Source organism: Chenopodium album, chromosome 5, assembly GCF_948465745.1.
Source record: "Chenopodium album chromosome 5, dcCheAlbu1.1, whole genome shotgun sequence".
In the NCBI taxonomy this organism is placed as follows: domain Eukaryota; kingdom Viridiplantae; phylum Streptophyta; class Magnoliopsida; order Caryophyllales; family Amaranthaceae; genus Chenopodium; species Chenopodium album.
In genome coordinates this window covers 56,183,308-56,198,552 of record NC_137838.1, presented here as the reverse complement: position 1 = coordinate 56,198,552, position 15,245 = coordinate 56,183,308, and the positions used below count along the sequence as shown (strand labels likewise).

At 37.3% G+C, this 15,245-nt stretch overlaps 1 protein-coding gene and 1 long non-coding RNA gene across 2 annotated transcripts; both read left to right on the top strand.

Annotated features, from left to right (window-relative positions):
* Positions 1–931: 931 nt before the first annotated feature.
* LOC145632925 (uncharacterized) lies at positions 932–1,540 on the top strand. Its single transcript, XM_081685247.1, has one exon. It carries the CDS (start codon positions 932–934, stop codon positions 1,538–1,540), a length of 609 nt encoding a protein of 202 aa, XP_081541373.1.
* Positions 1,541–7,444: 5,904 nt separating this feature from the next.
* On the top strand, positions 7,445–8,483 carry LOC145630767 (uncharacterized). The gene is made up of 3 exons (XR_014112238.1): positions 7,445–7,779; positions 7,985–8,100; positions 8,235–8,483. It is a non-coding gene; the product is annotated as an uncharacterized LOC145630767 (long non-coding RNA).
* Positions 8,484–15,245: the final 6,762 nt, after the last annotated feature.

The window sequence follows — 15,245 nt, the reverse complement described above, 5'->3', positions numbered from 1 at the left end:
AAAAGAGTAGCTGCGGCCAAACCACCCACTTACCTTGGCAAGGTAGACCCAGCAAGCTTAGAAAATTGGGTGAGAGAATTTGATTAACTTTTTTATGCTATTAATTGCCCTGAGGAATTAAAAGTCAATAATGTTGTTTATTACCTTAGAGAGGAAGCCGATTTGTGGTGGAGTCAAAGGAGAGATGACTTGTTTTGTAATCCTAACTTTGGGTGGGTTGAATTTAAGGAAGCTTTGAGAGAGAAGTTTTACCCTGCCTATTTGAGGAAATAAAAGCATATGGAGTTTACGAACCTTAGGATGGGGAACATGACGATTAATGAGTATTATAGCAAGTTCATTGAGTTAATGAGATTTGCACCTGAGGTAGTACCAACTGAGGCGCTTAAGGCACAGAGGTTTGAGCAAGGTTTGACTTTAACCCTTCAAGAGAAATTGGGAAGAGTGACTTTTGAACCTTAGATGAGGTTTACGGGAGGGCAGCGCACCTTTATGGGATCAGAGGGAGAGAGCCAGAGGGAAACTATTCTGGGGAAAAGAGGAAGCCTAGTGGAGCTTTCAATGGGAGTGAGAAGAAACCCAAGGTTGAAGGGAACCCGAGTGGGAATTTCAATGGGAAAAGGGACAACAGGGGTAATATTGAAAGAGGAAATGGGAACCGAGGGAATAGAGACAAACCCAAGAGAACCTATTTTTGCAAGAGATGTGCGAAAAACCACCCAGGAAGGGATTGTGAGGGAAACCTGGTGACTTGCCGCTACTGTCAAAAGCTAGGTCACCGTGAGTATGAGTATTATAAGTAGGTCTCTGATGAGCAGTCGGGTAAACCCCAAGATGAGAAGAACCAACCCAAGCCAACTCAGCCCAGTGGATTCATTTCAAGCCTACACCCAACAACAGTGGAGCCACTCCTAAGGGTCGTGTGTTCGTGATGAATAGCCGTGAGGCTGCAACTGCTTCTAATGTGGTAATTGGCAATTTCTTTATTTGTTCTATGTCTACTAAAGTCATGTTTGATTTAGGGGCATCTCATTCTTTTATTTCTAGAAGTTTAGTAGACAGACTCAAATTAGAGAGTCTGATGTCTGTTTCCTTAGATATTTCTATCCCATCAGGGGAAGTGGTGAGTTGCACTAAGATGCATCAAGGTGTACCTCTTGTCATTTCAAATGTAGAGTTTCCATCAGACTTAATCGAGCTTGACTTACAATATCTCGATAGTATTTTGGGGATGGATTGGTTGGTCAAGTACAAGGCCCAAATTGATTGCGAGGCCCAAAAGGTCACATTGTGTGGCCCAGGCAAAGTTAGAGTAACCTATCAAAGGAAAGGGAAAAGATCAGGGTTAATGATCATATCTGCTTTGAAACTTAAAAAGTGTGTCGCAAAGGGACATCCACTGTATTTGTGTAGTGTCCAAAGGATAGAAGAAGGTGGTAGAGATGATGGGAAAAACATTCTAGTAGTAAATGAATTTCTTGACGTTTTCCCCAAAGAAATTCCAGGGATGACACCTGTGAGGGATGTAAGTTTACTATAGACTTAGTGCCCGGGACAGGTCTATTTCAAAGACTCCATATAAGATGGCCTCGGCTGAGATGAAAGAGTTGAAGACTCAGTTAGAAAACTTGCTAGAGAAAGGATACATTCGACCGAGTTCATCACCCTGGGGTGCACCGGTGTTGTTCGTAAAGAAGAAGGATGGAAGCTTGAGGCTATGTATAGATTAGCGAGAGTTGAACAATGTGACGGTCAAGAACAAGTACCCGTTACCTAGGATTGATGATTTGTTCGACCAGTTGAAAGGGGCGGGAATATTTTTGAAGATCGAATTGAGATCAAGGTATCATCAGTTGAGGATAGAAGAGTGGACATTGCAAAAAGTGCATTTAGGACTCGTTATGGTCATTATGAATTTGTTGTTATGCCATTTGGGCTAGCCAATGCACCTGCTGTTTTTATGGATTTAATGCACCGAATTTTTAGGCCATACTTGGATAAGTTTATTGTAGTGTTTATCGATGATATTTTGGTGTATTCAAAGAATCGAGATGAGCATGAGGATCATTTGAGGGCGGTATTGTCAACCTTGAGAGAGCATCAATTGTACGCCAAACTCTCAAAGTGCGATTTTTTGTTGGAAGAGATAGCTTTCCTAGATCATGTGATTTCTAAGGAAGGAGTATTGGTGGATCTAGCAAAGGTAAAGGCTGTAAGTGAATGGCCGACCCCGAGGAGTATGTCAGATGTTCGGAGTTTTCTTGGGTTAGTAGGTTATTATAGGAGATTTGTTAAGGATTTCTGAAGAATTGCAAAGCCTATGACGAGCTTGATTAGAAAATAATGTAAGTATGAGTGGACTCCGAAGTGTGAGAAGGCTTTTTAGACATTAAAAGAGAAGTTGACTACGACACCTGTGTTAGCCCTGCCTGATGAGAGTGAGCAATATGAGGTGTATAGTGATGCATCAAAGTTCGGGTTAGGTTGTGTGTTGATGCAAAACCAAAAGGTGATCTCTAATGCCTCGAGACAGTTGAAGCCTTATGAGGTGAATTACCCGACCCATGACTTGGAGTTAGCCACAATTGTATTTGCATTGAAGATTTGAAGACACTGCTTGTACGGAGTAACATGTAGGATTTTCACTGATCACAAGAGTTTGAAGTACATATTCACTCAAAAGGAGTTGAACATGAGACAACGATGATGGTTGGAGTTGATTAAGGATTACGATTTGGAGATTCAGTATCACGAAGGGAATGCGAATGTTGTAGCTGATGCATTAAGTAGGAAGGCAAGTCATGCAGTTAATGCGATGATTCTACCAGATCAATTGTGTGTGGAATTTTAAAAGATGAATTAGGAGGTAATGGAACAAGGAGAGGTAAAGAAAATTTTGAGTTCCTTGTTGAGCAAACCGTCAATTTATGATGAGATTCAAGAAAGTTAACCAGGGGACGAGAATTTGAACAAGATTAAAGAAAAGATCGAGGAAGGGCAAATACTTGCAATAGCCGATGATGGAAGCATGAGGTTTAAAGGGAGATGGTGTATTCCCCAGAATTGAAGCGATTTGAAGCAAAAGTTGATGGAGGAAGCTCATAGTTCTCCTTATTCAATGCATCCCGGAGGGGATAAGTTGTATAAGGACATGAAAAAGACGTTTTGGTGGCCGAATATGAAAAGGGAATTTGCAGAATTTGTGGCTAGATGTTTGACTTGTCAAAAGGTCAAAATTGAGCATAAGAGACCCTAAGGAACAGTTCAATCCTTGGAGGTGCCTAGTTAGAAGTGGGATTCGATCGCTATGGATTTTGTGGGAGCCTTACCCAAGACTCGAGCAGGAAATGATATAATTTGGGTCATAGTGGATCGATTGACGAAGTGTGCACCGTTTATAACCATGAGAAGTACATGGTCGATGGATCAATTGGGAAGGGCGTATGTGAAATTTGTGGTGAAATACCATGGTGTGCAAAAGGACATCATTTCGGATAGGGACTCTATGTTCTTATCTAACTTCTGGCAAAGTTTACAAAAGGCTATGGGGACTAGGTTGTTAATGAGCACTGCATTCCACCCCGCAACTGATGGTCAAACAGAGAGAACAATACAAACTTTGGAGGATATGCTAAAATCATGTGTCATGGGATACTAGGGTTCGTGGGAAGATCACTTGGACTTGATAGAGTTTTCCTACAACAACAGTTATCATGCAAGCATTGGGATGGCGCCATTCGAGGCTTTGTATGGGCGGAAGTGTAGAAGCCCGATATATTGGAACGACATAAATGAGACAGTTACACTCGGGCCAGAGATGATTGAAGAAACGGTGAAACAAGTAAAGATGATTCAGGAGAAAATAAAAGTCGCATAAGATCGTCAAAAGAACTATGCAGATTTGAAGAGAATGTATGAGGAATATGAAGTAGGTGAGAAAGTTTTATTGAAAATATCTCCGATGAAGGGAGTGATGAGGTTCGAGAAAAGAGAAAATTTAAGCCCGAAGTACATTGGACCGTTGCAGGGAATAAATTTCAAGCGTTAAACCCCTAGCTTGAACCCCACTGTGATCATACACTAAAGTACGGTGGCGTCCAAAAGGGAAGAAGATAGAGCAAAAGAGTCGCCAACAAGTTTTAGGAACTTGTAAACCGTTTACAGGGTGAAGGTTACACCCCTTAACGATCCAAGAGATCGTCAACTCCATAAGGTCTTGAACCAAATAAGGGTTCAGGGATGATGGTACAAATCCAACCTAAAAGAGATTGAACCTGCCCTAATAATAGGCCTCTACTTTATTCTGATCGTATTCATGTGCGCTTTTTGATTAACATGCAATTAATAAGTTTAACCCTAAACCTGTTTATCTATGTTGGTTGAATATAATGCACAAATAAACCTAGTATTGGCGATCACTTGAAATTATAATCAAATTAACCCTAACAAGATTATTAATTATCTTATTAAGCGTGATTACAAATATTAATTCCCTTTAAACATGAATAAAAGGTGTGATCAAGCAATAAAAATAAATAATCAAGCAACATAATAAAAATAATAATAATAATTATAATAAAAATAAAAATAATCATAATCATGTTAAAGCATAATAAAAATAGCAAGATCCTAGGCATGATACTAACAAGATTAATAACAAACCCTAGCATGTCACTAAGCAATAAAAATCAAATCTTTAACCCTAACATGATACTAACAATCATAAATATTAGGAAAAACATAGGAAGCATCGCAGGAATCATAATAAGCATATTTGATATTATAACCTTTTCCCCAAACATGATACTAGGAATATCATAATAACAATTTAAACATGATTTCTACATCATAATATCAATTAAAACCATTAAACCACTTACTTTGATGCCTCGTACCTCTTTCTAATAACAAAATACACACATTAGTAACTTCAAGGAAAATATAAAACAAACAATTAAATTAAATAATTGAAAGAGAGATTTGGGACCAAACCCTCAGAAATTAAACCTTTCACGTCTAGGGCGAAGGCAACTTCGAATATGGCTAGGTGTTTCTAGATCTTGCGAATGCGGAATTTTGTATGTAAAAGACTAGTTTAGAAAAGAGAAAGAGAAGGAGAGATGAATGATTATAGAGAATGAGAATTGAAAACTGGTTGTTGGTGAATGAAAACGAAGTTTTTACGATGTTATTTATAGAGAAAATCAGCCAAAAAGATAAAATTAACAAAACAGAGTATTGGCGCACGAAAAACGAGATTGGCGCCAGGAATTGGCCATTGGCGCCAGGCACCAGCGTTAGCGCCAGGCGCCAATGCTGGCGCCAGGCGCCAATACCTGGCGTTAGGCGCCAATCCTGTTTTTGACGCGTTTTCTAAAATCAGATAAATTTTGCCGTACAGGAGGATAAAATCGTATCTTTTCCTCAAAAATGTTCTTTGATTTTAATTAAAACTCTGAAAAGTCAACAAAAGTCAATTTATCAATGCTAATTGAATTAGGAATGAAAATAACCTTCTAGAAGAATCTAGAAAAATAAAACCATTCCTAATTGCATTAGGAATGATAAATCATATTAGGCCCTCGTCTAGATCATTGGGCCGCATATAAGGCTCAAACCGGGCCCAGTTTAGTAAATTGGCCATAACTTCCTCAATATTCATCGGAATTGGGCTTATAATATATCGTTGGAAAGCTCTTGTCAAGCCCCATCCAACTACACTACTATTGGACCCATATCATGGACAAACAAAACTGGATTGGCTGTTTTCTTAAAATAAGTTTTCAAAAACAGAGAGAAGAGAAAAGAAATTAAAACTATCCGCAACACTAAACTTTCCACACTTTTGCTTCATTCGATTATGATTCGACGTGAAAGGTACTCATCACTGGGTTTGGTTTTGGGGAGACACAAATGGGTGTCTACAACCGTACGAGATCATCCAAAAGGTGGGAAAAGTAGCATACAAGTTGGATTTGCCTAACGAGCTAGAAAGAGTTCACAATGTGTTCCATGTGAGCCAAATTCGGAAGTACATACCAGATGTTTCCCATCTCTTACAGCCTGAGACCATCGAGATGGATGAAAACTTGACTTATGAGGAAAGACCTATGAAGATTTTGGATAGTAAAGTGAGAAACACTAGGAACAAGGATGTTAAGATAGTCAAGTTTTTATGGTCAAACCATAAAACCGAGGAAGCTGCTTGGGAAGCCAAAGCAGATATGAGGAAAAGATATCCAGAGTTGTTTTCTGAGGTCAGTAGTCGAGATACGGGGGCGTAACTCCATGCGATAGAGTTTCGCGCTTTTGCCCTTTTCGGTTAGTTTTTGAGTCATTTTGAGTAGTTAAGTGTTATACCTAAGTCATAGTTTGAGTCGTTCCAAGTCATTATAGGTTGTGCATGAGTCAGTTTGAACAATTCAAATAATTTTACTTATATTCAACTTAAGTTTCAAGGTCGAAACTTCTTTTAAGGGGGGTAGACTGTAATACCCGGTATTTTTAAGTCATTTAATAACTATTAAATATGGATTTTCCGAAATATTTTATCATACAAAATATTATATGATAATTTATACCTATATTTTATAATGATTTTAATTATACGAGTCAAGTCAAAGTTTGTCTTACCCAAAAATCATATTTTCAACCGTTAATAATTTGTATCCGATTCAGACGACAAAGTACAAAGTTCGCTATTTCAATTCATATATGTAATACACTAGTACTACACAAAATTTGTACGTCAATTTTCCTAGCATTCTACTTCAATATATATATATATATATATATATATATATATATATATATAAAATAGCAGGTCGACAAAGGGGGGAAAACCCACTCACTTGCCTCCTTCATTGAATGTCATGGTTGAACAACTTGAAGTAGTACCAAACTTCCCTATAAATAGCCATGGAACATGAGCTATTTCATCACATCTCCTATTTCTCTTCTTACTTTCCTTCTCCTTTCTCCTTCCTCCTCTATACTCACCTCCTTTTTGCTTTCATTTGTGGTCTTGAGCTCCTCACGAGCACCTCCTCGCAGCCACCTTACTGCCGCCATTCGACCACCATCGTGCCGCCACCTCCTTCCTTGTTGTTGTTGCACTACTACAAAACTTGGAAAAAAGACCCCCAATTAAAGACCCGTTATTTAACCAACGGGTCTAGCTCTTTGATGTAAAAGATCCAATATTAATTATAACGGGTCTCTTATGTGTATTAAAGAGAGAGAGAGAGAGAGAGAGAAATGAGAGACCTGTTATCAATCCTAACGGGTCTCTTATTTGATTAGGTCCCACACCTTTGATTAGAGAAGGAAATTGAAAGAGTCGTTGACTAGTATGACAGGTCTCTTAGCTTTGCTCTTACTCATGCTAGTAGATTGCCTTGACCTATTTATTTTATTTTATCATTATTTCCCAAAAGTCATTCACCTATTCTCACTCTACAAATCCTCCGCCCAATGCAAGCCCAACCCATAATTAAAACCCTCATCCTTTCCTTATGAATATGTCGCCGTCACTTCTTCCCTTCTCCATTAAATCATTACTATCTCCTTCTTCTCCATTAAATCAAAACACTACATTTATTCTAAGAATGGTAAAGATGGGCTCTTTCTATCCTCTTACATGCTTGCCTTTTATCCTCTTATTTTCCCCAAGTTTGAGAATATCGCTACTTGCTAAGTTCCGATAATGTTCGATAATAGATCTGCAAATTATGAAGAATTGTTGTCTAATTTATGACTGAACTTCCGATTAAAATTACGGTAATCGATCTATACATTGATTTTTCAGTTTAAATTCTCTCTATATTTATGATTTGATTGTTATTAAACTTTTGAATTGTATTTTTCTCAAATTGAACAAATTTTATGATTTGAATGTTATGAAAGTTTTACAATTTTTTTGCATTTTTATGAATTACATTTGCTACGGCTCTTAATTACAACTTATCTTCAATTTTGGTTGTAGTCCTATTTCGGGTCTCACCTTCGGGTCATTTCTCTGATGGGCTGATTCATGAAGGTTTTGCAGAGCTAGTTGTTGTATTTTTTGGGAGTTATTCATTCCACCGAGATTATACTCAAGTGGGTAACTAACTATGTTATACAGTAATTGTTTTGGATGTAGTATATTGTTTTGTAAATGAATTTGTTTTGTTTTATATGAATTTCATTAAGAGTAATTTTTCTTGTTTTTTTTTTTCTATTTTTTTTGTCAGGTTTGTGTGATTTCGTCATACGAGTAGTAAATTCTCGAACAGAGGAGATTGGAAATGGAGTATTCAAGAACATATGGTGTTATTATAATTGTAAAATTTCAGTAAATTCATAGGATTTTTTTTTTAATTTTTTTTTTTGCAAATTTATGTTGGATGATCTTATTGTATCAATTTTAATTTAATCTGTTGCTATTTTATGTGGTCTTCGAGTGTAATTTACAATTTATAAATAATCCGCCAATTTTTACATAGCATATAAGTAGAATATTCAAAATTCAAATGAAAATCGTCCAAAACCGTACCAAATAAAAAAAACAAAAATATTATTTTTTAAAAAATAATTAAATGGACAAAGAGAGCCGTTATTTGACATGGTAGGTCTGTTTGGTACCACTTAACAGACCCCCTATCTCTAATAACGGGTTTCTTTTTCTTCAAATTTATTAAATTTATAACTCATGTAACAAACCTGACATCACTTACAACGGGTCTCTTTGTCATCAAAAACAGACCCCCACTAATGACGGGTCTCTTTACCAAACAGACCCCTGAGATAGAGACCCGTTGTGAGGCGGTCTATCATGCATATTTCAACGGGTCTCTTTGCCAATTTTTGTAGTAGTGTTGACCATAAGTCCCAAGCTACTACCATACTTCTTGAAATTCTATCATGCACTACTATGTCTTACTACTACTACTACTACTTCTACTTCATACTACCTGCTAAACTATTACTACTCACGTATTACTACTACTACTTATTTTGTTACTACTATAATTAATAATGGTTATCAACATTAACTAATTTACTACTACTACATACTACATACTACTACCATACTACGTACTTCCTACTACTACTACTACTACTACTACTACTACTACTACTACTACTACTACTACTATTATTATTACTATTATTGTTATAAGTATGTTTAACGAAATATTAAAGATTAGTTTATAAAAACAAACGTTAATTTTATAAAAAAAAAAAAAAAGGGTTAAAATAATCAATTGTTCATGCGCAACTAGTCAAAGTCGGTATTCTAAGTCCTCGTGTCTATGGGTTGAAAAGTATTTGATTAGGATTATTGGTTTATTGTAGGAAAAATTTGGGGTTCGTAAATAGGAGTTCCGTACTTGTGTGCAAAGATCAAGGTACGTACACGTGGCTAGATCTTTTATAAAGTGACTTTAATATGCAACGTAATTTACATGTTAAGTGATTTCGAACCATATATAATGATTGCGAAATATATTTCGGTGAAACATGTTTTAAGTGTTTGATCTCAAATGTTTAAATATTTCATATGGTTGATTATAAACTTGTAATGATATTAAAGATGTTTAAAAAGGAAGTTGTATTGTTTAAATTATCCTGAGTATAGGATATTTGAAAGTTTATTTAACAGGATTTATTCCTTGGATATTTGGATTTTTAACTCCCACTATGCGGAGTAAGTTGAAGACTATGGACTTTTTATAACCTAGTATTTCCCCTTGATAGCACTATGTAAAGAAGTTACTAGCTTGGGGGGTGTGCACACTTAGATGGGAAAATGATTTGTGAAAATATGGATTGATCCATCCTATCCGGAATTATCTTTGGAAAGTTGGTTATTTCAGAAATTGGTTCTTTTGACAAGTTTTCATACATGAATTTCTATTCATGAATGGTTTGGATAAATTATGATTTATTAAAGTTAAATCTCTTTGAAAGCATGTTTAATTAATTAAATCGATTTACATGTCTAGCATTTGTATGTACTTAGCATTTTGGCTAACACGTATTTGTTTTGTTTTGGCTTGGCCCTACTTGTCATTTTGATAAATAGATAGGTGATGGCGATCGGACAACGTGAACTATATGCTGCATTGGGAAAGATTGCCAGTGATCACCTAGTTTAATTAAGTAAACATAGTGTTAGTGTTGTAGTTTCTTTGGATTTGTTTCCCTATTACTATTACTATTATTATTAATAAAAGATAAGTACTGTTTTCCGCTGTAAAACTCTGTTAATGCCTTACGTAATCACGTGGCGGTAATACTCTCAATTTACTCCCTAAGCTGGATTATTATTGCTAAATATTAGAGAGTAATTAAGGGGGTGTTATAGTATCAGATACTGCTACAGTGTTCCACTTTGAATGTGACCTCAAACTATTTAAGTTAAGCTAAGTTATTAACTTACAAGCTTAGAATGTAGCAAGAATGCTACATCAGTTGTAAGGTCGTATGCTTTGTTTAAAGATCTTTTAAAGCTAAGGTTGGAACAAATAATGGTTATTATTATGTTCCATAATCGGCAAACAATCCTCTTTTGCATGGAAAGACTCTCATTCGAAGTAAAAAGCAATAGTAGAAAATTTCTTTGAATGTCATGGTTGTCTAAGCCATGAGTCAAGAATGCTTGATTATAAACAAAAATTTCCCTAACATGAAAACTCACAAAGTTCAAATCTTGGGCATGATTTGAGTTTCGAACATCTTTAGCAATGTCACATTGACAAGAACATACTCAAGGCTCTATTATATAGGCTCTTGATAGTTGATCGATTCGGAATCGTTCTAAGGCAAGCAAGTCTTACTTGTTGAAACCGACAAAAAAAAGAGATATTGTTCTTAGTATAGACAATTGACTCTAAAAGCTAAATAGTATTCAATTACTTCAACTTTTCACAAAGAATTTGAAAGAATATGGCTATAGTCATCAAAAGAGAACCAACTTGACCTTGAGTAGGTCAAAAGTTTAGTGAAGTACAGAATTAACTTGGCAAGATATTAAAAACGTCTAGATTAGAACAAGCGATGTTTAGTTGAGCTAAGTATAACCTTCTCAAAGTTATACAATTAAAATTCTCATAAACAAACTCCACAAAAAGCATATTATGTCTTTACGGAGATCTCGATGTCATTTGAAAATGACTCAAACGATGATGGATCACACCCCTTCCTATAAAGTTCTTAAAGATTTGCACAAATGACTAATGTTACACTAAATAAAATGTCGAAGCTAAGAAAGGACGCCATATTCAGTTATAGATAGAAATGCCTTCTAAACTTCTTTTTAAGTATATTTCTAACACTCTTAGCCTTAGTGGGAGCTAACTGACTCAGTGGGATGCTAAGTGGCTCGGTGGGAGCTCACCGGCTTAGCAAGAGCTAGGTGGCTCAGTGGGAGCTTAATGACTCAATAAAGGCTAAGATAACTCAAGTGGGATTTAACTGTTTGTTTCACAACTAACTTTTATCTAAAGACAATATACATGTCTCTTTGTAAGCATTCAAGTAAGACTATGAGCATTACCTCCACAACCTAATTAAGAACATAATGTTTATTGCTCTAAGTGGTGTATTTCTGGAAAGCAACACATTTCCAAAATGACAAGTGGGAGGAAAATGAACTCGACGACCATCGCGCTTAGCAACAATAAACTAGAACTGAGAATCTCGGAAGACTCAAAAGGGCTTCATGAGAATGATTGATCAAGAATACTCATAAGGACCTACAAGTGCCATATCAGAGAATTCATTACTCACAAAACTGCTGAAAATTTAGAATAAGATCAACATAATAAAGGGGCTTTGAAAGCGCCTTGAAACTCAGTGTTTGATGCAATTACCCCGTATAGGTATAGAATTAACCAAATGTTTGGATTGAATCCTATAAATTTCTATTAAGTTAGAAATAAACCTAAGCCTTACAAGCATACTATTTACTATTAGATAGTAAGGAAATAATGTCTTGTAAGATATCTACAACAAATCCAACTTCCGAATGATGGTCAGAGACCATAAAATCCGAAATATACTCCATATTTGAAAATCATGTTTAATTTGAAACTTGATTAATTTGCATGAAGGGTGAAAGACCCATCGATCGCAAATAGGAGAAAACTATCAAATATGAAAATGTATATACATACATAGCTAGATTGGTTGAAATAATAAAAAAAATCTATTCACCAATTGGATTGCTTAAGTCTTTTCATGATTATTCTAGCAAAATTGCACATATGAAATATGACAAAATAGATACCAAAACCTCCTTCCTAAAATAGAATATTAAAAGAGACTATGGAAATAGTCTAAGGGTTTTGAAAATCTAAATAATTCTATATTTGAAAGCAAGCTCAAGATATCTGTGATGGGATTGAAGGCAGCATTGCATATAGGAATTGAAACGTGTTTTCTCATAAAGTTAATAAAATGATTTGCTTATGGAGAAACTTAGAATTTCTTATGGATAAGAAGTTTAGTGGGAGCAAAAGTCAATTTTGTAAGGTCCAACAAGAAGTTTACGAAATCTGTTGTAAATTAACTATCAAAAGCTAAATGCTTAGATTTGAAAGTATTTTCGACAATGGACCAAGCTAAAGGTGGTACTTAGTACATATTGGGAATTAAGATCTATGGTATAGACTTAATCAAATATTTAAACGAGTAAAGAAATTTACCATGTTAAACCTGAAGGACTTTGAAAGGCTTTTGACCCATATGCATAAAACTAAGTAAATGTTTGAACTAAATATAAGCTAGGCTAAATACTAAGTCAAACAATAAAGACTCTAGTAGAGACTTTCAACCGTATCACATGTCAAACAGTTTAGCAAGACTCGGTGAAACTGGATGAGCTGAAATATCACATGGATGGAATAAGATTGAGAATCATTGTACAATTAAATCCATCATGTACGCTACAACATGGAATCATCACTCGACTTACTTGCTTAGAGCATGTGAAGTATGTAAATAGTACCAATCAACTTGAATCTAAGTAATAGATCGTTAGATTATGATCAAGAACAACCAAAGCACTTGAATAAGTAAAAGGATGAGTTCTTAATGCATGGAAACAAATATAATTAGAGTATTGATGTTTTAATCACAAACCTTAACAAGGATCAGATCCTTAACAAGGAAGCCATTTATAAGCGCGAGCTAAGAAGCGTCGTTTAGGAAAGCTTGATGAGTGATTTATTATGTGGCAATTTTATAATATATGATATTATGTTGATATATAATGACTATTATGGCACAATATATTACTTAATACGATATGCGCTTCGTGAAGTATTTTTGTAATCAAAGTACGGTCTGCGTACCGATAATGTATTTTTGTAAGTTTATTATGTTTAGGGTAAAAATACCCTAGACACGTGGACCAATGAGAGGAGGCCACGTGTCGAGTTCAGGATGGCCCACGTGGCTTAATATCCTCTTAACACATGGCCCTCTTGGATACATCTCTGAAATGGCGGCCTTCAAGGGCCCAACTCCCAAGAAGCGCCGTAAAATGGCGCAGCCCACTAAAATCTAGGTCAAGTGACCTAGATGGGGGCACATTCTCCAATGACCCTATAAATAGGGAGATACTTCCCCATTTTGGGGACACATTCAATCATTTATTACACCTATATTCCCTCTCATCAGAGAAAGACCTGAGCTTGGAATCAAAGCAGATCCCCACCTAAATTTCTGTACTCTTTATTCCCTTTCAAGTTACTAACTTGATATTCGGAGGCGGAGCTCCAACCACCCGGAGTCTCCGTTGTTTTGCAGGCACAACTCAGCCGGACTAGACTTCGTGACGTAACTCTCCCGAGGGATAAAAACACCCAAAACATTTGGCGCCGTCTGTGGGGAGAGTACCTCGAAGATGGTTCAAGAGTCTGTACCACCCCCTAAGCATCTGGGCGATGACCCGGAAGTTTTTACAGACCAGGAGGATGAAGATCCTCAAGTTGAAACCTATACAGCCGATGATGGCTCTCTAATAACTAAGCGCATCCGGCACAGAGACACTCTGGAGCGGGGTGCCACCCAGGCGGGTACAAATCGACCCCCTGGGCAGCCGGAAGGGGAAACCCACACGGCAGCTGTATCAGCTCCTGTCACCCGAGACGAACTCATGAGGTTCATGACAAGTTTCAAGGGTGAAATCAAAGATCTGATCACCAAGAGCCGGGCTGGCCCAAGTAGGGGTCAGTTGGCCAAGAAGACTCCTCTAGAAAAGGGGAAGTCAGTTAGAGATCGGCAGCCAACTCCTCATCCAAAGGAGAAGGCAGCCGGGACCATTGATTGGTCCAAAATTCTTCTTCCTAAAAGGAACACCAACAACACCCGCCGGACTCAACAGCCAGTGGGAAGCAAAAAATCAACTCTTGATGCCCGGGAGATCATCAACCGGAAGAGAAATCAACAGTTGTCTGAGTCGGCTTCTACGTTGAATTTTCCAGACAGCTTCAACAACACTTCTGCAGGGAATGCACTTTCCTTGCATGAGAGTCAGACAGGCGGTAATACCGTCCACTCTGGCCCTTAGATGATCAGGACTGCACCGTATGTACCTTCTTAGGTCTACGGCCAGTATCCACCTTACTATATGCAGTTGGCCTTCTTTGGAGGTCAGGCGGCATATAACAATGTCCAGCCACTGGACTGGAAGCTCCGTCTGCTCCGCATGGGTGAACAACCTTCTGCGTTCACCCGGGAGATAACCGAGACGGCACAGCCGGCCAAGGTTAAAAATGTGCTGGTAAGTACTTATGATGGTACCACCAACCCGGAAGATCACCTCATGGCATACACCAACCTTATGTACTTGCAAGGGTTGGATAATGCCACTTGGTGTCGATGCTTCCCGGCTACGTTGTAGGGCATAGCCCAACAATGGTTTGGCAACTTGCCAGCCGGGTCCATTGATAGTTTCAGGAAGCTTGCCTTCCTATTTGCTTCCAACCTCTCAATGAACATCCCTGCTAAGAAAACAAGTCTTGACTTGAGCACCATTAAGCAGGGGGGGAGAGAAGGGCTGCGCTCCTATGTCAGCCGGTTCAATCTGATTAGAATTCAGATTCAAGGACTGTCTGATGAGGTAGCTTTTACAGACTTTTTCAAGGGTCTGAGAGACAGGTCGACTTTTAAGTTTGACCTAGTCAGAAAAGGAGCTTTCACTTTACTGGCGGCCCTGAGGGAGGCGGAAAGCTATATTCAAGCAACCGACCTTT